Genomic DNA, 24,618 nt, shown 5'->3' with positions numbered 1-24,618 from the left:
GGGAAGAGGGCCCCTCCTACTTGCCCCTCCCCCAGCTCACTATTCCAGTGTTGTGCTCCTGCCCCATGGGGGGTGGGACAGTATTGGGAAGCTGCTGCCCCAGGATTTGCAGCCTCCAAGGAGGCAGCAGGAGCCCCTGGGGGCTACAGGGGCCACTGGAGACTTCAGGGGCCCACCCTGACCCTGCCCCCACCCCTGCAGTGAGTTGTTAACATATACTCACTGAATGGAAGTCCTCCCCACCAGCTCCTGCTGCTCCCAGCCCAGCCCAGGCTGCCGGCACACAGGGGCCCTCAGTGTTGGGGACACAGGGGCTAGAGGACAGGGAGCCTCCAGGTTGAGGGGGACACACAGCCCTGCCCCAAGGGTGCTGCTTTGGGAAGGGGTAGAGCTAAGTGGAGGAGGGAGGTGCAGGGGTGCTCGGAGTGGGGGTGGACATCTGTCTCGGGCCCCACACCTCAGGGTGCCTCCCTCTCCTCTGCTGGACTCCTTCTCCAAGGGGTGGATTATCACCGTCCCACCTCGAGTGGGGTCTTGCCTATATGGACCAGCCTATAAAGCATCTTTGTCAACTTGAAAAGAGACAGAAGCAGCCTCGCACTAGGCACTGGGTTTGATGAGCAGGGGTGGGGCTGGGTTTCAGCACCTTTGTGCAAGACCCAGACTGCTCTAGAGTACATAGAAGCCCTGTCTTAGCGTAGGGGTGGGGGTGGGAGGCGTGTTTGGGGCCTGCTGGGCCCAGCTGTCACCTCCCTTTTATCCGGCCATCCCTGCCTGGATGAGAACCCACCAGGATTCCCTGCACACATGGCTCCTGCCCAGCCCGAGGTCACCCAGGTGGCAGGCAGGGCAGGGACTAAGCCTCTTCTCTCAGATGAGGACACTGAGGCCCAGAGGGAGGAGGAAGCTGCTAAGGTCGGGTTCCTGGGCTGGGTTCCAGGGACCCCAACAGCGAGCCCTCGTTCCAGCCTCGATGCCACTTTCCAGGTCCTCGGGACATTCTGCTCCATGTGCCTGTCACCTCAGCACTTGTCCTGTTCAACTTAACGGATGTTGGCAGGGAACCTGCCAGGAGCTAAACAAAGCAGGTCAGCACTTCCCTCCTCTCAGAACCAAAGAACCAGTAAGTGATGAATGAATGAATGAAGAAGCACTGAGCACTGACTCTGTTCCAGAAACTATGCCAAGTCATCTGCTTATTTAGTCATGACAACTCTATGAAATAGAGCCTATTACACTCATTTTGGGCTTCCCTGATGGCTCAGCTGGTAAAGTATCCACCTGCAAAGCAGGAGACCCCAGTTCGGTCCCTGGGTCGGGAAGATCCCCTGGAAAAGGGAACGGCTACCCACTCCAGTATTCTTGGGCTTCCCTGGTGGCTCAGACTGTAAAGAATTCGCCTGTAATGCAGGAAACCTGGGTTGGATCCCTGGGTTGGGAAGATCCCCTGGAGGAGGGCATGGCGACTCCTTCCAGGATCCTTGCCTGGACAATTCCCGTGGACAGAGAAGCCTGGAGGGCTATAGTCCATGGGGTCGAAAAGAGTCGGAGACGCCTAAGCACAGCACAGCACATCCTCATTTTACAAATGTGGCAATAGAGGCTCCGAGAGGTTATATAACGGACTCAAGTTTACACAGCCAAGAAGTGTCAGGTCTGGGATTTGTATGTGAGTTTGTGTGGCTCCCAAACCACATAGATTCTTCTCCCTTTTATTTTTTAATTTCCTTATTTTTTTTTTTTAATTCTTGGAACAGCTTCAAACACTTTCCTTCATTTTTAATGACATTTATTGTTTTCTTTCTAATTTTACAAGCAATACATGTTCTTTGCAGACAACTAGAAATACATAAAAGCATAAAGTAAAAAATAACCATCGTGCATAATCCTCACCCCCAGAGATAACCACCATTAGCATTTTGATGTATTTCCTCCCAGTGTCTACATATTTTTATAAAAAATTGATATGCTGCCATATTGCCAGTTTTGCATCCTCCTTTGTTTAGTTCAAACTATTTGGGGAGCATTTTCCCACCTGAGCAAATATTTTTTGAAAACCTCCTTGCTCAGGTGCTTGCTTTTATTGAATGATACCCTGCTTTTAGACATTTAGCTTGTCTCTAATTTTTTGCTAATAAGCATAGCATTGTGGTGAATATCTTCCAGCATAACTCTTTGAACCAGTTTCTGCTTAATAGATTCCCAAAGGCAGAGTTACTGGGGCAAGGAGCATGAATGATTTCAAAGCCTTTAAAACATATTTTGAAATTGCGTTCTAGAAAGTTTGCCCAGTTAACCCCCCAGTAGTGGGTCATGTGAACATTGTATATGTTAAAGCCCTTACTGACACTACATATTACTAATTTAAAAAACAAAGTCTTTCTCAAGATGTAGGTTTTTCCGACTCCAACACTCACTTTGGAGTAACTAGTACGTGTGTGTATGTGTGAGTCGCTCAGTCATGTCCGACTCTTGGCAGCCCCATGGACTATAGCCCACCAGGCTCCTCTGTCCATGGAATTCTCCAGGCAAGAACACTGGGGTGGGTAGCCTATCTCTTCACCAGGGGATCTTCCTGACCCAGGGATCGAACCTGCGTCTCCTGCATTGCAGGCAGATTCTTTACTGTCTGAGCCACCAGGGAAGCCCGGTAACTAGTACTGCTGCTGCTGCTACTGCTGCTAAGTTGCTTCAGTCGTGTCGGACTCTGTGCGACCCCGTGGACTGCAGCCTACCAGGCTCCTCCATCCATGGGATTTTCCAGGCAAGAGTACTGGAGTGGGGTGCCATTGCCTTCTCCTAGTAACTAGTACATTTGTTCCTAAATCATCATTTTGCTGATGGGGAAATAGGGCCTCAGAATGCAGAAATGACGTGCTTGCACTGGATCAGATCCACCCATCAGCCAGGCATCCCTCCTCTCTCTTCTAGTTCTTCAGGGTCTCAGTGGAGTTTCCTCCACTGCCAACCCCTGGGCCAGGGGAGTGTACTCTGCAGGTCATACCCCTCCTGTGGGCCTGGAGGTCAGGGTTAGGAGGGGTCACTGGATATAGCCCATCCATGGGCTCTTGATTCTGGACCACACAGCCTCCAGTATTGTCAAACCCTGGTTCATGTGCCCAATACCCAGTAAGGCCAAACAAACTAAAATGTTGGCATTTGGGGCAGAGAAAGTTTTATTGCAAGGGCCAAGCAAGAAGAATAGGTGGCTTGTGCTCAATAGACCCAAATTCCTGAATGGTTTCAGGCGAGGGTTTTTAAAGATGATGTTAATGGAGAGGTTTGGAGGATGGGTGATCAGCTCACGGACCTTCTTCTGATTGGTTGATGGTGAGGTAATAGGGTGATGTTTTGGGAATCTCAACCTTCTAGTCCCAGCCACTCTGGGGTTTGCGTGCTTGTGGTCAGCATATAGTCACCATCGTCCACCTGGGTCAGGAGGGGAGTCTTAGTTTCTGCAGAACAATTCAACAACATACATCAGACTGTTATGTTCATCCTTGCAGCAGGACCCAGGAGCTCTGTGACTCTATTCTCCGAATCATTAACTGCTTGTGCCTGCTCTTTAGAACTCAGGGAAGATTTCCCCGAGTTCCAACTGGGAGACTGAAGCCTTTTTCCTACAGACAAGAAACGAGGGGGCAGGGAGAGGCTTTTGTACCCAGAAGGGTGCTGCAGGGCCCTGCTCAGTTTCACCAGCATCCTCACCACCTGCATCAACCCCGCCTCTTGCTTCCTCTTTTCTGTCATTCATCCGCCTGTAGATTTGGCACCAGTGTGTGCCTGGCACTGTTCTAGGCTCTGGATGCTTCATCCTGCACCGTCAGCACTGCCACATGATGGCATGCCGGTCGCAACCCTTCAGCATCTCCCAATCCCTCCTGCTTAGTGCCCTGTGGTCCAAATGATAATGGCAATGCCTGGGAGGCTTAATAAGCTATAAGGGACCAGATCTCTCCCCTGAACACTGTGACTGTGTCACCCTGGGTCCAGCCCTTCTAGAATCTGTTTGCTGTCGCTGTTTTATTTTCTGTGGCTGAGTCTTACATTCAGGCAAGTTCAAGAGTAAGTGTTGAAGGATCCCTAAGCACCAGACATTGGGTGTGGTGCTTACACACACACACACACACACAAAACACACGTGAGCAGGCCCTCTCCCAGCACAAACCTGCATCCTCTGGCCTTGCTGACATGCCCTGCTGTGACCCCACAGCCTCAAATTTATAAAGCTAATAACAATCTTTTTTTTTTTTTCTGATTTGCAAGTGATTAGTTTTAATTTGGGGACAATTAGAGATAGAAGCAGGAGGCATCTAATCTTGATTAGAGACAGGGAGATGGCCAGAGGTGCCCCCTCTCCTGGCCCTAGCCTCCACGCACATTCATTTATAGATTTGGAAGGAGGTGGCCTTTGTGTCTGGGGAGAAGGTATGACGCATATCTGGGGGTAGCAAAGGCCCCTACTGCCCTCCTAGACACCTAGAGCCAGGCTGAGGTGAAAAGGGAGGGCCTATGTCCCAGCCGATGTCCCTAAGCAGGTGCCCCAAGCCTTAGAAAAGGATAGAATTGACATTCGTTAAGCACATACACACACCTACGTGTGTACCAAGCCATGCACTATGTGAAACTGGTTAAGTCCAGTGTCTGCCCAGATCCCAAGCCAGCTGGAAAGGTGAAAGCATAAATAAGTACCTGCCCGCTGGTCCTGGAGGTGACTTGAGAGACGAAGAGCCACGTGGACCAGCATCCTGCCCACTCCACCCTCCAGGGAGCATTCACAGAGGTGACCAATGAAACACAACATCGATTTTGCATTTCACAGTCATACCAGGGCCAAGCTCCAGATCAGCCGGAGCTGGAGCTGCACAGAACAATTAACCACCCAGGTGGTGGCAGCGGAGATATCAGGAAGGCTTCAGGGAGGAGGTGATGCCTGAGCCAGGCATGGCAGAATGCGGGGTCCTCACTCCCCCACCCCCACACCCTGTGCAAATCTCCTCTTCGGTGCTGGTGGGGTCCAGTGTCGTTCTCGCTCCAGTGATGCCTCAGTCTCTTTCTGGAACAAGAGGGGAAGGATGAAGCCTGCTGCCTCCCAGCTGGGCCTTGTCCTGAAGCGGCCTCAAGGATGGTGCTCCCAAGGGTCCCCAAGCCTGGGCAGGTTCAGACCCCAGGGGAGGGGGCGGGAGATTGATGGAGGTCGGGGGATGGGAGTTCAGACCTCTTACATTCACAGACACCCCATCCTTAGTTACTGTCTGAGCCACCAGGGAAGCCCCATCCTTAGTCCCCAAATGGTAAAGACCTGGATGCACCCTCCCGGGGCTGCGGGAGGAAGGAGTGAGCTCAGCTCAGCTGGGAAGGGTCCCAGGCCAGGCACAGTCGTGGGAGGGGGCTGGGAATGTACCATCATTATCACCGAAGGAAAAAGCTGCATGATTCCAGGGATTTCCCTGGTGGTCCGGTGGTTAAGACTCCACAGTTCCAACACAAGGGCTGCAGGTTCGATCCCTGGTAGGGAAACACACGCCAAGCATCCAAGAAGAAAAATTGGATGGTTCCAGCCTGTCTTCCTCCTCCACCCCCCTTACAGTGTCTCCACATCTCACTGGGGAAACTGAGACTGTGAGGGGCGGAAATAGCCCATCCCTCTTATCATTAACCTGCTTGGGCTGCCAGAACAGGGTGGCAAAGCTCAGGAACTTACGTCCTTGCAGTTCGGGAGGCTAGAAGTCTGGGCTCAAGGTGATGGCAGGGTGGGTTCCTTCTGAGGCCTCACGCTGTGCCCTGTAGACGTCCGCCTTCTCTGTGGGTCTTCGTCTCGTGTGTGTCTGTGTCTTAATCTCCTCCTTTAAGGCCACCGGTTCTACTGGATTAGGGCCCACCCGTATGACCTCATTTTAATTTAATCACCTCTTTCAAAGATCGCCATCTCCGAACACTGTCACATTGCGAGGTGCCGGGGGTTGGGACTTGGACGTATGAATCCTGGAGGGGGCACAACTCAGCCCGTAATGCTGATCGTGAGATAATGATGATGGTGAGATATGATGAGACGGGGAGAACTGCCTTCCCAGGGAAATAGCAACGGGGTCTGGAGCAGATTTTGCAGGCCCAAGGCTGTGTGGATGGTGGGGTGGGCAGGGGAGAATCCAAGTGATGCTGCTCGGGGAAGGGAGGCCACTGACAGGAAGACAATACCGTCTGGTCCACAGGGCGAGCCGAATCAGAAGTCAGCTGGTGGAGTTTGGGGTCTGGCAAGTCGAGCGGAACCAATGAGAGCCGGGGCAGCAGGGGTTCAGAACCACCTGTCAAGGGGTGCCTGCTGTGGGGCTTGACAGACAAGTGTGTTCCCAGCTCTATGTGAGCACGAGTGTGTGTGTGTGTGTGTGTGTGTGTGTGTGTGTGTGTGCTTCCCACTAGACTGGAGGAAGTTGAGCTGTTTCCAAGGCAGGGTGAATCCAGGCCAGCACATCCACCCCTGCAGGGCCTCAGGACCTAGCTCGAGATGGAGGCCAGCGTGCACGTCGGCACACGCACATGTGCACACACATTCACACACCGCGTCCCTGAAACTTGATCTGTTGGCAGCTCCACCGGTCTCCCCTTCCTCCCCGCAGCCCCACCGGACTGCTTCAGGGCCTTCCCCACCTCCCTGGGGAAACTGAGGCCCAGAGAGATCAAGCCACCTCCTTTAGGCTCCAGAGTCAGTGAGCGGAGAGCAGAGATTAGCGCAGGGGTCTCGGGGACACCCCCATCCCCACTCAGCCCACAGAAAGTCCTCAGGGCCCCAGAGGATAGAATGATTCATGGTGGTGATGGGGGGCAGTGTTTGCGTGTCATGATGCCATCAGCACAAACACTGTGGTACCCCAACACCACCTTTCCTGGCTCCCTTATCTAAATGCTAGTTGGTTTCTTAAGGTAAGTTGCTTCCTGTTTCAGAAGCACAGTCTCCTTATCTGCAAGGTTGCTGGGAAGGGTCAGGAGTCCCAAGCCTAGGGCCAGCAGCCCTCTGCCCACTGGCCATCAGGTCTCCCCTGGAAGCCACATTGAGGGTGCTCTCATTAGCCCGTGGTTTCCCAGTTGGTGCTGAGAGGTTCATTCAGAGAACTGCATTCGTCCAACTAAACTCTCTTGAGGGTGGAGGAGGGCAGGCAAGCATGTTTTTCCAATCCCTTCCTCCATGCCCCTCTGCGTCTGCTGCCCATCTGACGGTCCCACCCCAACTGTGCCTCTAGGGGGTCCAGATGGCCAGCCCTCAGGTTGGGACAGTGAGCGGGACTAAGTGCCACTTAGCAGCCTTCAGGGTCTCCTGGGGATGATAAGCGAGGCAGGGATGGTGGTTCTGCCATCCATGTCCCCGCCCTGTCCACCCGGCCTGAGCACGGTCCTGACAGCCTCTGCCCTGCTCCAGCCCCGCAGGACGGGCACGGTGGCCTCTCCCCATCTCAGCTCAGCACCCACAGGCCCTGGACATCCCATCATGTGGAGCAGTGCCCCACCCCTCCCCCTTGGTCTTTCAGCTACCCTCAACATCTCCATGAGGGGCCTGATGTTACCACCTCAATTTTAGAGATGGAAACTGAGGCTCAAAGTAGGAAACAAGCTGCCGTTTGAGTGTGGCAAGGATAAGCCTTGAATTTGAGTCTCGAAGCTTCTGTCTGACTGCTTCCTGCTACTTCCAAAGCAGTTGGTTGGCTGTGTGCCCTGGCCCAGGTCACCATCTCAGATCCCACCTGTGTGCCTGGGACCAGCCCCTCCACACACACACCTTCTCAGAGACTCCAGTGGTAACCATCGGGCAGGGATTCCAGGCACCAGCCAGGAAGGCTCTGTCATCTCTCCAGACACCTTCCCATCCTCATCTGGGACCCGGCCCCCACCTCCACTTGGTGTAAATCAATCGTGATTTGTTAAAGGCTTGCTGAGTGCAAGGCCTCACAGATAACTGTCCCACCAGACAGGATGAGAGGTCCCCACAGAGAAGGGCAGAACTCTGAAGAAATTCCCAGGAGTGGAGGTCATATCTTGGAGGGCTTCGTGGAGGAGGCGCCATTTGAGCAGGGCCTTGGAGGAAGGTTTGGATTTGGATGTGGGCAGATAGGAAAGGAGAGAATCCAATGCGGAGGGCACAGCATGCACATAGGAGGTGCGAAAAGGCAGCATCATGCTAAGTCGCTTCAGTCGTGTCCAGCTCTGTGCAGCCCTATGGACTGTAGCCTGCCTGACTCCTCTGTCCAAGGGATTCTCCAGGCTAGACTACTGGAGTGGGTTGCCATGGCCTTCTCCAGGGAAGGCAGCATCAGCAAGCACTAAAGCCAGAAGTTGTTTCGTTATGCCAGCAGCAGGGGCTTGGGAAGAGGAATGCTGGGGAATGGGAAGCCTAGAGCCCCATTAGAGGACCCTGAATGCCATGCTCAGGCGCAACGTGAGTTTCAATTTTATTCTGTAAGAAGGAAGAAGAGAGTCTTTAACAGTACACACGTGTGCATTGTGTTGCATGAATTATAGGGGGATTTCTTGATTCTCAAAAATGACAACAACATCAAAAGTGAAGAACACAGCTCAAAGGTCCATCGGAAGATCCAGAACTGACTCTCAAACCTCAGACCTCCCCATATTGGTCCTTCTTGTCCCCTGACAGTGTCCAACAGGTGCTGAGCTGGGAATGGGGAGCCAAGAATTGGTGTCTGGGGGAAACAAATCCTTCTGGCTGTGATGCAGGGAGAGGATGAGAGAAGAGCCTGAGAGAGGACAGACCCAGTTAGATTCTGTTATGTTGTCATAACAACAAGAGGGAAGCCAAAGCTGGACCAGGAACCTGGGGAGGGGGCCAGCAGTAGGATTTGAACCTGCACCCACTTGGCTTTCAAACCCAGAAACAGCACCAAGAGGTGGATTTGCTAGAACCTGGCGCAATCCTGCAAAGATGGGGAGAGGGGCCAAGAGGAGGGAGAAGTCAAGCCCAAGAACCCGAGGCCCACGCTTGGGTTTGGGGAGTGGCGATCCACTTCCCTGTGTGTATCTGTGGGCTGGCAGGGCTTCCCAGGTGGGTCAGTGGTGAAGAATCCACCTGCAATGTGGGAGATGTGGGTTCGATCCCTGTGTTGGGAAGATCCCCTGGAGGAGGAAATGGTAATCCACTCATGTATTCTTGCCTAGAAAAATCCCATGGACAGAGGAGCCTGGTGGACTGTAGTACATGGGGTCACAACTTAGCAACTGAGCTTGCATGTAAGCATAAAGGGAGTGGGGAGGGCCACGTGGAATCCCTGGGGACCCTGCGCCACCTGAGGCAGCTGGAGCCATAAAGCCTTGGGTCTGAAAGCCAGGTGGCCCCAGGTTCGAATCCTACTGCTGGCCCCTTTCACTCAAGTGGACTTGAGTAAGTTAGTTAAGCTTCCAGCCCCTTCATTTGTAAGAGCTAAGTACAGGCCCTCAAAAAAGAGAACTTGCTGATAGAAAACTGGTTGAATCAATGGAGATCATAATAATACTTGGTTCAAAGGCTTAATTGGAGGATCAAATAAGTCATTGCCTGTCATAATAATACACAAATAATCATTTGATTTTAATAATTTTAAACCATTAAATATGTACTGTGTGTGCGTGCTAAGTGACTTCAGTCGTGTCCGACTTTTTGCGACCCTGTGGACTGTGGCCCACCTGGCCCCTCTGTCCATGGGGTTCTCCAGGCAAGAGTACTGGAGTGGGTTGCCATGCCCTCCTCCAGGGGATCTTCCTGACCCAGGGATCGAACCCACATTTCCTGAGGCTCCTGCGTTGCAGGCAGACTCTTTACCGCTGAGCCACTGGGAAAGCCGGTAATATGTACTGCACTGCACCATTAATAACGGTAAGAAGGAAAACTCACTGCCTCAGCACCACACTGTGCTCTGGGCCCCCTACACACGTGACTCTGGTAAGTCCTCACAATAGCGCTTGGAGGCAGCAACAAGTTTTATAGTCATTTTACAAATGAGGATGCGGGAGGAAAAAGCCTCTTTAAAGCTTCCCAGCGCTTTGTACAGGGATTACCTTTACCCTTTCCTCGGGGATGAAGGAATCAGCAAAGAGGGCAATTAACAGGCCAGTAAAGGCGGGGCCAGGCTTGGAGCCGCAAGGATGGAGAGCATGGTCTGGCGGGGAGGGGCCAGCCCCCTGTCAAGGTGAGAGGCCGGAGTGCCCTGGGGTCCGAGAGCCCCCTCTCCTGACCACTCTGGGGTCTTTCTTCTGTCTGTCCCCAGCCTCTGGCCGCTCCCACCCGGCCAGCCCCAGTCCGCCAGGGCCGCAGGCCAGCCCTGTGCTGCCGATCAGCTACCGCCTGTCGCACACGCGACTGGCCTTCTTCCTGCGCGAGGCACGACCCCAGCCGCCCACCGTGGCCAACGGCTCCCTGCAGCGCTCCGAGCCCTTCGTGGTGTTCCAGACCAAGGAGCTGCCCGTCCTCAACGTCTCCCTGGGGCCCTTCAGCACCAGCCAGGTGGTGGCCCGGGAGCTCCTGCAGCCGTCCAGCACTCTGGACATCCCCGAGCGCCTGACGGTCAGCTGGAAGGTGCGCGCCTTCATCGTCCACTCCCGCGTGCCCGCCTCGCAGCCCGTGGCCCAGGTGCTGTTCTACGTGGCCGGCCGCGACTGGGATGACTTCGGCGTCACCGAGCGGCTGCCCTGCGTCCGCCTGCACGCCTTCCGCGACGCCCGAGAGGTCAAGAGCTCCTGCCGCCTCAGCGGGGGTCTGGCCACCTGTCTCGTGCGGGCCGAGCTGCCCCTGGCCTGGTTCGGGCCCCCGGCTCCGGCCGCGCCACCCAGTGCCCGCCGCAAGTCTCCGGATGGGCTGGAACCCGAGGCGACCGGGGAGAGTCAGCAAGCCGAGCTCTACTACACACTTCATGCCCCCGATGCTTCGGGTGGGTGTGGGGGGACCCGACGGGGCGCCGGGCCCGGAGCGGGGGCCCGGGCCGAAAGCCCCACCCAGCACCCGCTGCTGCGCATCGGAAGCATCAGCCTGTTCCGCCCGCCCCCCAGGAGGACCCTGCAGGAGCACAGGCTGGACAGCAACCTGATGATCCGCCTGCCAGACCGGCCCCTCAAGCCAGGGGAGGTGCTCAGCATTGTGCTCTACCTGGCCCCCAACTCCTCCTCTCCCTCCAGCCCCAGCCTGGAGCACTTCACTCTCAGGTAGGGGGCTATGGCTGGGAGGTGAGGGGCGGGGCGGGGGGGAGGCTGGCTGGCCTCCTCCCAAGGTCTGAGGTGCACCTGAAAACCTTGTAGGGGGCATGCCCAGACCTGCTCCTCCAATATCCTAGTCTCAATTCTTCCTGTTATTACTTTAGCAACTTCAGAAAGACAACTCACTGATCTGAGCCTCAGTGTTCTCATCTGCCTAATGGCCACAAAATATCAGCTCTGACCTCCCTGTCTCACAGACATAGTGTCGTGGTTGGCCAGTTCAGTCATTCAGTCGTGTCTCTTTGTGACCCCATGCACTGCAGCACGCCAGGCTTCCCTGCCCATCACCAACTACCGGAGCTTACTCAAACTCATGTCCATTGAGTCGGTGATGCCATCCAACCATCTCATCCTCTATCGTCCCCTTCTCCTCCTGCCTCCAATCTTTCCCAGCATCAGGATCTTTTCCAATGAGTCAGTTCTTCACATCAGGTGACCAAAATATTGGAGCTTCAGCTTCAGTATCAGTCCTTTCAGTGAATATTCAGGATTGATTTCCTTTAGAATAATTGACTGGTTTGATCTTGCAGTCCAAGGGACTCTCAAGAGTCCTCCCCAACACCACAGTTCAAAAGCATCAGTTCTTCAGTGCTCAGCTTTCTTTAGTGACATGGTAGAGAGGAAATATCTATTTTCACAAGCAAGGACATCCAAAATGATAGAACTGGGGCTGGAAGGGCCCTTAGACAGTAGTGGGTGCAACTCCCCCATTTTACAAATAATGAGACTGAGGCCAAAGAGGAGAAACGGACATGAGAGAGCAGCCCCTTGACTGCAAGCCAAAATAGGAATAGGAGAGTGTCCGCGTGTCAGGACATTTGGTTAATCCTGGGGTTAGGAGAAAACCTGGGGGGAGTCCCAGCTTCTTCTATACCCTGAGAATGATACAGTTCACAGATTCAGAATTGCCTTCAATCATATCACATCCCCACAAAATATAATGATGTCTCACAAGCAGAATCCATGGTTTGAGCCTTACTGAGTGATTCTGAGGATATAAGAAAAGCCCCACCAAAATGCTCCCCACCAACCCAAGCACACTATACATGGGGCCCAAAACAGCACCATTAACCTCCAGCTTCTTCAAGTATTGCCTTCTCTCCTGAATGTACTACCCTGAAGTACAGATATTCCTGGAGAGCTGCTGCTTAGTTGCTTTAGCTGTGCCCGACACTGTGCCCGACACTGTGCGAACCTATGGACTGCAGCCTGCCAGGCTCCTCTGTCCATGGGATTCTCTAGGCAGGGGTACTGGAGTGGGTTGCCATGCCCAGGGTGATACCTAATTCAGTGATTAATACCTGAATGTGAATGTGAGTTAAATCAGTCCTCAGAGATCTCAGGCTACTTTAATAGGAGTAGAGAGTGTAGAATTAGGGAGGTGATAATCACTCTGCTTTAGTTCGTGTTAATTAGAGCACCGCTGAAGACACTAGGTATATCTCAGAGTGTCCAGAGGAGGGTGACTAGGCTATGGGTGACTTGAAACTATGGCCAAAACTGACAGTTGGAGGCCCTGACGATTTCAGGCCTGAAGAAAAGAATACCTGCTCACCTCCCCAGGTGTCTATTCAGGTGGAGGAGAACTGTTCTCTCTTGCCCCAACAGAGCCCATGACTGTTCTATTTCAGCTAATTATAGGGAAGAGGTTTCTCCTTTTAGGGGCTTTCTGAAAACGCAATGTGATGTGTGCCGAAGTAGTGAGTCCCCTGTCACTAAGGTATGCAAATAGAAGTATGGCAAGACCTGGTAGAGATATAACAGAAGGGACTACAGCTTCCACTGAGGGCCAGAGGTTGCAGCTATGTGATACTAGAGTCCCCAGATTAGTTTCAAGCTTTGAGTCGAGAACTCGGGGTAAATTACTCACCTGCTCCCCCTTCTCCCAGCCCCAGCCTAAGCGTGGTAGCCAGGTGGGCAGCCTTGGGACCCCAGGCTGACCCTCTCCCTCTTCTTCTTCCTGCTTTGTCCCAGGGTGAAGGCCAAGAAGGGTGTGACCCTTCTAGGAACCAAGTCCCGGAGTGGCCAATGGCACGTGACCTCGGAGCTGCTGACTGGGGCCAAGCATTCAACAGCCACCGTGGATGTGTCCTGGGCCCAGGGCACACCGCTGCCCCCCTGGTGAGCCAGGGTGGCTCCTCTATCCACCTCTTTGCAGGACACCATGGGGAGTGGGAGGGAAAGTCTTGATGGAGGAGGCCAAGCCGGCAGAAGGGCTGGGGCTTAGTTTCTGGGACTCCCCAGGCTGGGGAAGGCTCAAAGAGCCCCGGGGCAGGCCGTTGAGGAAGGATAGAGTCCCCAGCAAGGGTTTCGGAGCCCCTGAGCTGCTCCCAGCCCTTCTTCCTGGGCTCTCGTCCCTTCCCCCACCACGCAGGGAGGGCCAGGGGCCCCTGGAGATTCTGCAGCTGGACTTTGAGATGGAGAATTTCACCAGCCAGTCAGTCAAGCGCAGGATCATGTGGCACATTGACTACCGGGGCCACGGAGCCCTGCCGGACCTGGAGCGGGCTGTGACCGAGCTGACGGTCATCCAGCGGGACGTGCAGGCCATCTTGCCCCTGGCCATGGTGAGTTGCCCTCGCAGAAGGCAGGCAAGTTCTGTGCCTGGTACTGGAGTGGGACAGTGGCTGCCGAGGGGCACGGAGGTGAGAGATGTCACCATGGGGGGCTTCTTGGAGGAGGTGAGCATACAGTGGAGCCTTGAAGGACTCATGGAGGAAGAACTCACACAGCGAAGATGATGAGGGTGCTCTAGGCAGGGGATCTTGTGCACAAATGTGCAGCGATGGGAAAGGGAATAGTTTATTCAAAGAAGCAATGGGTTTTAGGGAGAGTGCACTGGAATGATTGTCTGGGACCAGCCCAGGGGCATCTGGAATGGCCAGGAGGAAGTGGAGCCAGCCTAGGGGAACGTGGAAGAGCCAGGCAAATGTGCTGGATATTATTCTGAGTCTGGATGAGCATCAAAGACGTTGAAAAGACAGTGCGGAATTGGGGAAGCATTGCTTTCTGGCAGCAGAGTGGGGGAGACCCTGAAGGCACCCATGGGAGTCCACGTGAGCAGAGCATCAGAGAAGACGCATGAGGCTGGGCAGATGCGTCTGTCTGTGCATGTGTACCGGTGTCCTTCCAAGGACATGCATCTGCGGGGTGGGGGCAGCCAGGAGCCGGGGGCCTTGGCTGGTGGTCCTGGGAGAGCAGGGGGCCTCAGGCAACTCACAGAGCCCACCCTCCTCTCCTCCCTGCAGGACACAGAGATCATCAACACAGCCATCCTGACGGGCCGGACAGTGGCCATCCCTGTCAAGGTCATCGCCATCGAGGTGACCGGCCTTGTCCTAGATGTCTCCGCCCTGGTGGAATGCGAATCTGACAATGAGGACATCATCAAGGTGGGCTTCCTGGAGGTGGGGGCCCTGGGAGAATGGCCTCAGACCTTCAGGGGGCGTAGGACACCAATCCAGACAGGAATTCACATCTCAGACAGGTTCCCTTGGTAGACAAGAGGAGGGAAGTGGTAGGGGATGGGGGAGGAAGAGCATCCCACGTCCAGCCTGAGCAAGGGGATGCCCTAGAAGAGCCCTTCTGGCAGGCTGACGGGAGAAGGCAGCGTTGACAACTTGAATTCAATCCCCAAGTCACTATGGAGCCTGCTGTCTGGCAACCACTGGGTAAGAAAATAGGGGAGGGGTCCTGGGGGGACTCAGAGACAGGCCCTAAACCTGGGGGCTGGCAAACAGACGGAGATCCAGCCCAGGGTGGAAGCCTCCAGAAGAGCATGAGTTAGGGGACTTTCCTGGTGGTCCATTGGTTAAGAATCTGCTTTGCAACATAGGGGACATGGGTTTGATCCCTGGGTGGGGAACTAGGATCCCATATGCTGTGGGGCAACTATGCCCATGAATAGCAACTAGAGAAGCCTGCACACCGCAACTAAGACTTGATGAGGACAAATAAATAAATATTAAAACATTTAATAATATTGTTAAATGTTTACTTTAAATATTTTAATTAAATTTTAATTAAATATTATTTTAATTTAAATATTCAATACTATATTTGATATTATTAACATTATTTTAAATAAATACATATTACAAATATTTTTAAAATGAAGAAGCAGCAGCTCATGAGTTAGGCCAGGAGTGAAGGTTGTATGAAAGGACCCACTCTGGGAACACCCACTGCAATCCCTCCAACTCCCGGAGACCTCTCTCTGAGCTCCTCCCCAGAGACCCCATCTGGGCCAAACATCCTCCATGGATGGTGGTCATGGACGGCCAGTGAGGGCCATCTCACCCAGTTTGCCATCTCATCCCTGAAGACCTTCAGGTTTCCCCTGGCTTTAGACAGTGCTCGGAGGAGAGGTGTGGGGAGAAGGCAGTGGAGCAGGCAGTGATGAGAGGCATCCAGCTCCGGTACCTGGACGTGGGCGAGCTGCTTGCTATGGCAGCCTCCAGCTGGCGTCAAAATCAAATGATCAGACAGCAGAAGCTGTCTCTGTTCCTGTAAATCCTTCAGTGGGGGCACCTGGGATGTGAGTTTCCTTCTCCCTCCCTGGGAATGTGTGCTCTCTCTCCATGCTCTACACTAGATCCCTCTTGGAATGGGGGTGCCCGAGGCTCACCTCCTCCTTCCCCCGAATTCAGGAATAACGTCCCCAGAGTGAGCCAAAGCAGATGGCTGGGCACCACACCCCCACAGCCTCCTGAGGACCAGCTTTGCCCAGGCCTGTGGGCTCTCCACTGCTTGCAGGCTGGGATGGGGAGAAGTGGGCCTGCCCCCGAGAGCCCTCACCCAGCACCTTCCCTGCCACCCAGACTCCCCCAGCCCACCCCAGAGTGGACCAGAAGACTCACCGTGGCTTAGACACCAAAGGGAATTAGCAAAGATTCTAAATGGAATTAGTTTCCATTCTCAGCGAAATATGCTCAGGTTCTTTCTGGAGTTTGCCAACATTCTAAATGGGATCTGCCAGCCTTCAGCTGGATTCTCTGCCTTCCAAAGTGGGAAATGAGCATTTCTGGCGGGGTCACCATCCCACGCCCCTTCACCCACCACCCACCGCCAGATGACTAAGAGAGCTTTGAGGAGCTTGGGACCGTCAGGGGCTCTTCTCCACAGATGATCTGCCATCCCAGCCCCCTCCCCACCACCCCCCACCGGAGACTTCGAGGTGTCATCAGCCTACAGGCTGCCTGATACACGCTCCTCCAAATGCAGGGATGGGCATCCCTGGGTGTGCACAGGTAGAAGCACCTAAATGCATCGCACGCAGGATTCTCTCCAGGTGTGTACATGGGCATTTCCACACACACCAACTGCATCTACCCTGAAGTACTAGCACGGGCACCTCAGTGAGTGGGCACAGCTCTCCGCCAAGATGTGTTCATAGAGCATGTGCTCACCGGGGAACCTCTAAGAATGCAAGGTGGTGTCCCGGTGGGCATGCATTTGCAAAAAAGCTCCTCCCATTGATGGCAGTCATCCACCTGTCTGTGCTTAGGGTTCTCTGGTCCTGAAATTCCCTCTCTCTTCCCCTCACCTCCACCTCTGGCTGGAACAGCCTCCCTCCTGAAATTAACCAGCTGGCCTATCTCCTGGGAGCCTCAGGGCCAGAGGCACCTCGGAGGAGCTGTTGGCTTGCCCCTCCGCCACCCTCTCCTCCATGACCTCCTCCCCACCCAGTCACACCCGAGTGTCCTGCTCAGGACAGGCCACTCCTCTGCCCATCAGACACCTGCTCCAGAGCCCAGACGGTCATGCTGGGGAGGGGAGCCAGTGCATGGGACCCTCAGCATGCAGACTTGCCCTCGGTGTGGCCTGGCACATCAGAGGCAGCCCCTTTCAAAGCCCCATTGACTTCTTGCCAGGGAGCAAAAAACCTCCCACAGGAGCCACTAAGAGATGATCTCTGGAGACGAGGAAAGCTGACATCTCCTCCCAGAGGAGAAGGAAATGGCAACCCACTCCAGTACTCTTGCTTGGAAAATTCCATGGATGGAGGAGCCTAGCGGGCTACAGTCCATGGGGTCGCAAAGAGTCGGATACGACTGATCGACTTGGACGTCACTTCCTGCCAGAGGAGTTAAATTAGGAGCCTTCCCCCCCCCCAGCCCGGTCCCGCCCCTTCAGTCTCTTGTGACTGGCACTTTCTCTACCCAATGGGCTTCTGGCTGACTTTCCGGGTTAGACTTAAGTCCCTCCCCTGCTCTGCCCCCAGGATGACCTGTAGGGCAAAATAGGCCAACCAAGCTCTCTCCCCACCCCCCAACCCCCAGGTATCCAGTAGCTGTGACTATGTGTTTGTTAGCGGAAAGGAATCCCGCGGATCCATGAACGCCAGGGTCACCTTCCGCTACGACGTCCTCAACGCCCCCCTGGAAATGACCGTCTGGGTGCCCAAGCTGCCCCTGCACATCGAGCTCTCGGATGCCCGCCTCAGCCAAGTGAAGGGCTGGAGGGTTCCTATCCTTCCCGACCGAAGGTACGGCCCCGCCACACACCACAGATGTTGGGAAGATTCATCTGCATGTGTGTGTTATGACCCTCAGTGTACACAGTCGGCAGGTCAGTTATGCAGTCAACAAACTTTTATGGAGCAGCTACTGTATGCCAAGGCCCTGATGGGGGGAGGGGGGTCAGTGTGGCCAGAGCCTGACCCAGCCGAGCTCTGGGTCCATCAGGGAAGCTGTCATATATATGCTGCTGAGCAGTGGATGGGGGAAGCCCCAGAATCAAGTGGCACAAAGGAAAAAGCCACCTCTTCCTCCAGAAGAAATCAAAGCAGGCTTCCTGGAAGAGGTGACTCTAGAGCTAAGTTTTAAAGGATACGTGAAAAAGGAGTTGGCCCAGTAGCCGTCAAGGAGCAGACAGAATGGAGTAGAAACACCAACAGAGGCATACCCACAACTGTACATGCGTGCCCCAGCCTGGGCACACTAGGGACACACTTGTGAGTATGTCAGCCAGGTACACAGTGACTCACACTAGGCCCCCTCACTGGGATCCAGGCTCACACACCTGGATGTGTGCCCATCTGTGGGGCAGACCCATGGGTACTCAAGCAGGCTCACTCACCCACTCATCGCTGCTAGAGAGAAAGCCAGCAGAGAAGAGAAGAGAGGCAGAATGACAGGCAACTAAGCGCAGGAGGGGTGAGGCTGGGGAGAGAAGCAGGTGGCACGTAAGAATTGGGCTCAGCTTTGTTCTGCAGAGATTTGGAAAAGCAAGGTGTGTAGACCAGAGCCTCTCAAACTTGCACATGAATTACCTGAGGACGCTGTTAAAATGCAGATTCTGATTCTGTGAGCCTGGGACGGGGCTTGTAAGTCTGCATTTGAGGCCAGCTCCTGGGTGATGCTGAAGCTGCTTTGAGTAGTGAGGACCCTAACCCTACAAAATTTGAACACTGGCCACCTGGGTCTCATAACTAGTTAGCATGCCAGACTCTCATTCATTATCAGAATTAACCAGAATTCTGAAGCCAGATGGCCTGGATTGAAATCCTGACTCTGCCATTTGTTAACTGGGCAACCTAAGGCTACTGTGTCTCGGTTTCCTCATCTCTGAAATGGGCACATTAACACTTAACTCAGAGGACTGCTGTGAGGATTAAATTAGTTAACATAAAGAATCCTCTATGTGAATGCATTTTCCAGTGGTTTGATCCTTGTGAAGCACTAGCCACACCCTCTTCTCTCTCCAAAGCCCGCTTTCCTGGGTGAACCTCCTGATTTTCACATCTTTTGGCAATCTGGAGAGTTTGAGAATTTCCCCAGTTGTCAAGTCCGGGTTCCCTTTTGCTTGCCGGTTCCTCCCTCCATTTATCCCTCTCCTCATGCATTTCACTGTGAGCAGTCACAGGAAGCCAGGACATACCTCCCACACGCCGCTTGGAAATCTCATCAGCTAAACATCCAAATTCTGCCTGCCACACAGCTGTAGGTAGGACACGAGGCAGCTAAGCCTGCTGGCACTCGAGCAAGGATCGCCTTTGCTCCAATTTAGAGCTGAGCCCAGGCCCCAGCATGTGCTTAGTGCTGAGAAAGAGGCAGTATTTGCTGATATTTGATGCCAGTTAGTCACAGGTGTGGATTCAGCCAAGCAGGGGTGGAGAGGGACCTGGGGTGGATGGGGAGGGTCAAGAAGTTACCCATCTAGGAAAGCAAAGCCTGAGACTCTGGGCTTCAAGCTTGGCAGAGACAGAAGAGATGAGCCCAGGCTTCCACCCATGGGAGCTGGGGAGGGGCCGGCAGGGCAACGGAGAGAGTGGGACCTGTGCAGGTCCAAGCCAGGTGGGGAGCCCTGACCTCCGGCCTCGCCCACCCAGGTCAGCCCGGGAAAGCGAGGATGAGGACGAGGAGGAGGGGCGGCCACAGAGTGCGAGCCGCGGCTGCACCTTGCAGTACCAGCACGCCACCCTGCAGGTCTTCACCCAGTTCCACACGACGTCATCGGAGGGCACCGACCAGGTGGTCACCATGCTGGGCCCTGACTGGCTGGTGGAGGTCACCGACCTGGTCAGCGACTTCATGCGGGTGGGTGACCCCCGAGTGGCACGCATGGTAGACAGCAGCACGCTGGCTGGGCTGGAGCCGGGCACCACTCCCTTCAAGGTAGGCATGGGGTAGGGAGTTCACCATGATACAGATATCCCCAAGACAGGGTTTCTGGGGCCTCAGCCTCAGGGAGTAACCCCAGACGGCCCCCGAAACACACTTGCTTCCCTGCCTGCCCTTTTGCTGGGAATTCCATCATCGAAGTTCTAGGTCAACTTCACCTTGGTGAAGGTTCTCTCTCCCAGACTCATCAACCTTGCATGGTTCAGTGTGGTCCCTGAGAGTAGATGGGGATGAGGAGGGGATGGGGGCAGGGGGGAGGGCTCAGCCAACCCAGAGGCCAGGAAAGGGAATTTGGAGATCTAGGAACTCAACTTTGACCTTCCTCCTTGATAACTGGGTGCCTCGGCAGATATCATCCACCTAAAGGATTATAAATAGTGACCCATGGGCTGGAATATGCTTGTGGACATATTTGGTTTAAAAACCAATGGATCCGCCATTTAAAAATTGGGAGATTCCCCCCCCCTTTTTTAAATGTAAATTTCTGATTTTAGATAGTATGACTCTGGCCACACTGGGTCTGCATTCTGACCTGGGAGTCATCAGGCGGAGTCAGTACTGATGCCTTTTTGACATGGTCACAAATTCTCCCATCTGCCCCAGTCTCCACCACTCGTTTTTGTCTCCCTGACATCGAAGCTGACCACCAATTGCTATTTACCACTGTGGGGGTTGGGGGAAGGGCTGTTGTTTTCTTTAAAACTCAACCTACCCCTCTCACGGGTCACCCACTCTCACCCCACTCTGCTGCAGGTGGTGTCCCCTCTGACGGAGTCTGTGCTCGGGGAGACGCTGCTGACGGTGACAGAGGAGAAGGTCAGCATCACACAGCTGCAGGCCCAGGTGGTGGCCAGCCTCGCCCTCTCCCTGCGACCCAGCCCTGGGAGCAGCCACACCATCCTGGCCACCGCTGCCGCCCAGCAGACCCTCAGCTTCCTCAAGCAGGTAACTGGATGCCCAACTGGCCAGCCGGGGGCTTGGAGTGTGGAAGGAGAACCTGCAGCTTCTGGCTGCGGGTCCCCCCAGATTGGGGCTCTGATAATGGAAGATCCGTTTACTCTTCATGCCCAGCAAGCCTGCCCCACCCCATCGCCCTGCCATCTGCACAGGAGTCTGGCCAAGGCCTCGCATCCTGCACCTGCCACCTCGAGCCATTCCAGCGGAGGATTCCCTCCTGGATTCTCAGAAGGCCCATTAGCTTTTCCTCCATCCCCATGAATCACCCTCACCCATCTCTGGACGCCCCCCCCCCAACTATAGCTGCCCCGCCCCACAGATATACCAGGACACTGGCCGTGGTCTAAGGTGAAAAGTTACATGTGGGGACACAGGGAGGGCAACAGTGGGTATTGAGCACCAAGCCAGGAGTCAGGACTCAGGAGTTCTCGGCTTTAATTTGCTTTGTGACCCCAGGCCAGTGGCTTGTCTCTGGGCCCTGCTTCTTCATCCACAAGGAGGTCAGTTCTCAGGAGGTGTAACACACAGAGGACAAGGCTGAAGTTGAGTATGTTGTGTTCTCGATGTCCACGTGTCTGCTGGGGGTGATCCCAAAGTCAGGCATGGAGATGGGGTGTGGCTCCTAGAACAGGAAGGAGGATTCGAGTTAGACCCAAGGTGGGATTTACCATCAGCTCATCCAGGGGAGAAGGGTGAAGTGGGAGAGGATATCCTCGGGGAGGTACGAGTCTATAAACTTCTATGTACCCTCTCCACCACCTCCAAAGGGGAACTCCCATGCAAATAATGGTTCCGAGCACTGGCCACCCACCAGGCTCTGTTCCAGCACCGGGAATACAGCAGGGAGCCAGAGCACCTGGGCCCCACCCTCAGGGAGCTCAGGATCCAGCAGGGAAGCCAGCCCTAGTTCTCTGACTCCTGTCCTCGCCTGCTCCTCCACCTCCAGGAAGCCCTCCTGAGCCTCTGGCTCTCCTACAGCGATGGAACCACGGCCCCACTCTCCCTCTACAGCCCCCGGGACTACGGGCTGCTGGTGAGCAGTCTGGATGAGCGCGTGGCCACGGTGACCCAGGACCGGGCCTTTCCGCTGGTGGTGGCAGAAGCCGAGGGGGCCGGAGAGCTGCTCCGCGCGGAGCTCACCATCGCCGAGAGCTGCCAGAAGACCAAGCGCAAAAGTGTGCTGGCCACGACCCCGGTGGGCCTGCGGGTGCACTTTGGGCGGGACGAGGAGGACCCCACCTACGACTACCCGGGCCCCAGCCAGCCAGGGCCCGGCGGGGGCGAGGACGAGGCCCGAGGAGCTGGCCCACCGGGCACGGCGGGACCGCGACCCGAGGCCGCGGCCACTGGCACTGCCAGCCCGGCTGTGCCACCCACAGAAGACTTCCTGCCGCTGCCCACCGGCTTCCTGCAGATGCCCCGGGGGCTGACGGACCTGGAGATCGGCATGTACGCGCTGCTGGGCGTCTTCTGCCTGGCCATCCTCGTCTTCCTCATCAACTGCATCGTCTTCGTGCTGCGCTATCGGCACAAGCGCATCCCGCCCGAGGGCCAGACCAGCATGGACCACTCTCACCACTGGGTGTTCCTGGGTAACGGGCAGCCACTGCGGGTGCAGGGGGAGCTGTCGCCGCCCGCCAGCAACCCGATGGAGACCGTGCCCGCCTGCTGCCACGGTGACCACCACAGCAGCGGCAGCTCGCAGACCAGCGTCCAGAGTCAGGTGCACGGGCGGGGCGACGGCTCCTCGGGCGGCTCGGCCCGGGACCAGGCCGAGGACCCCGCCAGTTCGCCCACCTCCAAGCGCAAGAGGGTCAAGTTCACCACCTTCACCACGCTGCCCTCGGAGGAGCTGGCCTATGACTCGGTGCCCGCCGGCGAGGAGGACGAGGAAGACGAAGAGGACCTGGGATGGGGCTGCCCGGATGTGACGGGCACCACGCGGCCCGCCCCGCCCTCTGACCTGCACAATTACATGCGCAGAATCAAAGAGATTGCGTAGAGGTGCCGTCCCGACTCCCCTGCCCCACTAGGGCAGGGTGGGCTCTGTATGATTCACAGCCGGGACCCTGCTCACATGTAATGCGGGCTGGCGCGAGCGAGTGGATTTTATAGTCGGGCCCCTGCAGCTTTGCTCCTCCAGGGTGGGGATGGCCGCCCCGCCTCACGGTGGTGGTTCTTCCCTGCCTCCCCCTACCACTCCTCTGCCCCCAAAGGTGGAGGCGCCTTCCTCCTGGAGCTGGCTAAGAGGAAAGCAATCCCAGCCCTCCTTCTCCCCTTTCCAACCCTCCTCCCATCTTAGACAACCCCCCTGCCCCAAGTCAGGGGTACGGAAGTCAAGTTTGGGCCGAGAGGGCCCCGCCCCCCCATATCTCCTGCTTCCCCCATTCAGGGGGAGGGGTTCTGGGGGGAGCCTTGTGTTACAAGCTGCACAAAGACTTTTCTCAAACCACTATTCAGGGATTTCTGTCCTGCAGGGTGGGGAAGCAGCAGCTGCCTGCCCTGCCGAGGATCTTGCTGTGGACAAAACATTTAGGGGGGCGGGGGTGGAGGCAGGGAATGTTTGTAGCATCTGCTGGCTTCCGGGTGCCCCCCCACGTCCCTTCCTAGGATCTGGGAGCTGACTCTATAGAGAAGTCTGGGGTCAAGCCAGGCCCCTCTCTGAGATCTCAGGACTCGATCCTCTGCCCCCAAGGGCTGTGGGCAGGTCCTCAGGGGGAGGAGTCCTGGGTCCACCCCAGAGCACTGTGGTCTGGGCACCCAGGAGTCCTGGGTGCCTCCCGCCCACCCCTCAGCAAGATCAACACCACGCCTTAGCCGCCCCTCCCGCTCCGCCCACTCCTCCTTCCTCTCTGCAGCGGTGGCCACCCCCTTCCCACAGGGCAGCATCCCGTGGGAGAAGACGCCCAACTGCTGGGAAGGACTGTGGGATGAGCAAGGCAGAGGGAGCCGAGGCTCCCTGACCCCATCCCACGGCCGCCCTTCTCTCGGGTCTACCCACCACTGTGTCGGATTTTTCTTAAATAAACAGAGGCAACAAGACTGGGGGTGGGGCAACAGCTCCCGGAGAACAGACAGCGCATGGTGGCTGGCTCTGTGTCCCTTCCTTGCGGTGCAGGTGCGTGCACGCGCGCACGTGTACACAGACACGGAGGTCACACTAAATGACGTGAGACGGAAACACGGCTGAGCCGCCTGGGGTTCTGCGCCTCCTTCTCCTACATCCGGGTCCCTTTAAACCCCCTGGTGCTGGAGGGATGCTCACACGGGGATGGAGGACTCTTAGACCCGGAAGTATCCCCTTATAAAGAGATGCCTCCTCTCGGAGAGGGGTAGGGGAGACAGAAGACTAAGGAGAGAGGTGAGAGGGCTGTGTGCACAGCTGAGCTCACTCGAGTTTCTTCCTCTGCCTTCAGTCCACCTTTCAGAGGGTGACCCTCCTTGTCACCATCAACCTCTCCCAGGGGAGCCTCTCTTCTCCAGGGATTGATGGGGACAATCTGGGGGACTCCGGGTCAGAAAACCACGTGGGAGAGAGCAATGGCTGTTGGGTGAGCCCCTCTGCAGCTACTCATGGCCTGCCTTGTCCCTGTGAGACCTCTCTCCAGTGCAGGCCGCAGCCCTGGGGACCACTGGAAGCCTGGGGGGAGCAAGAGCCCAGCCAAGGCGCCCTGGCCAGCCTTCAGCGCCCTGAACAGGTGGCTCCAGCTGGTTGTATCTGTCCCAGAAGGGATCAGGGGCAGGACGAGTGCTGTGTGTGCAGCTGCCCCAAACGGCTGTTGCCCACGACCAAAGGAAGACTGCCGGC

The 24,618-nt window shown here is 55.6% G+C and overlaps 1 protein-coding gene across 1 annotated transcript in view; it reads left to right on the top strand.

The window, feature by feature from the left end:
* TMEM132E (transmembrane protein 132E) overlaps positions 1 to 22,812 on the top strand; it is a 34,339-nt gene extending 11,527 nt beyond the window's left edge. Inside the window, exons 2-9 of the mRNA XM_052657803.1 lie at positions 10,248 to 11,178; positions 13,204 to 13,350; positions 13,604 to 13,796; positions 14,478 to 14,621; positions 17,511 to 17,716; positions 19,562 to 19,847; positions 20,607 to 20,798; positions 21,757 to 22,812. Coding sequence (XP_052513763.1) covers positions 10,248 to 11,178; positions 13,204 to 13,350; positions 13,604 to 13,796; positions 14,478 to 14,621; positions 17,511 to 17,716; positions 19,562 to 19,847; positions 20,607 to 20,798; positions 21,757 to 22,812 — 3,155 coding nt within the window. The remainder of the gene's footprint in view (positions 1 to 10,247; positions 11,179 to 13,203; positions 13,351 to 13,603; positions 13,797 to 14,477; positions 14,622 to 17,510; positions 17,717 to 19,561; positions 19,848 to 20,606; positions 20,799 to 21,756) is intronic.
* Positions 22,813 to 24,618: the final 1,806 nt, after the last annotated feature.

Source organism: Budorcas taxicolor, chromosome 19, assembly GCF_023091745.1.
Source record: "Budorcas taxicolor isolate Tak-1 chromosome 19, Takin1.1, whole genome shotgun sequence".
NCBI classification, from domain to species: domain Eukaryota; kingdom Metazoa; phylum Chordata; class Mammalia; order Artiodactyla; family Bovidae; genus Budorcas; species Budorcas taxicolor.
The sequence above is the reverse complement of the archived record's forward strand: the minus strand, read 5'-3'. Positions and strand labels throughout refer to the sequence as shown.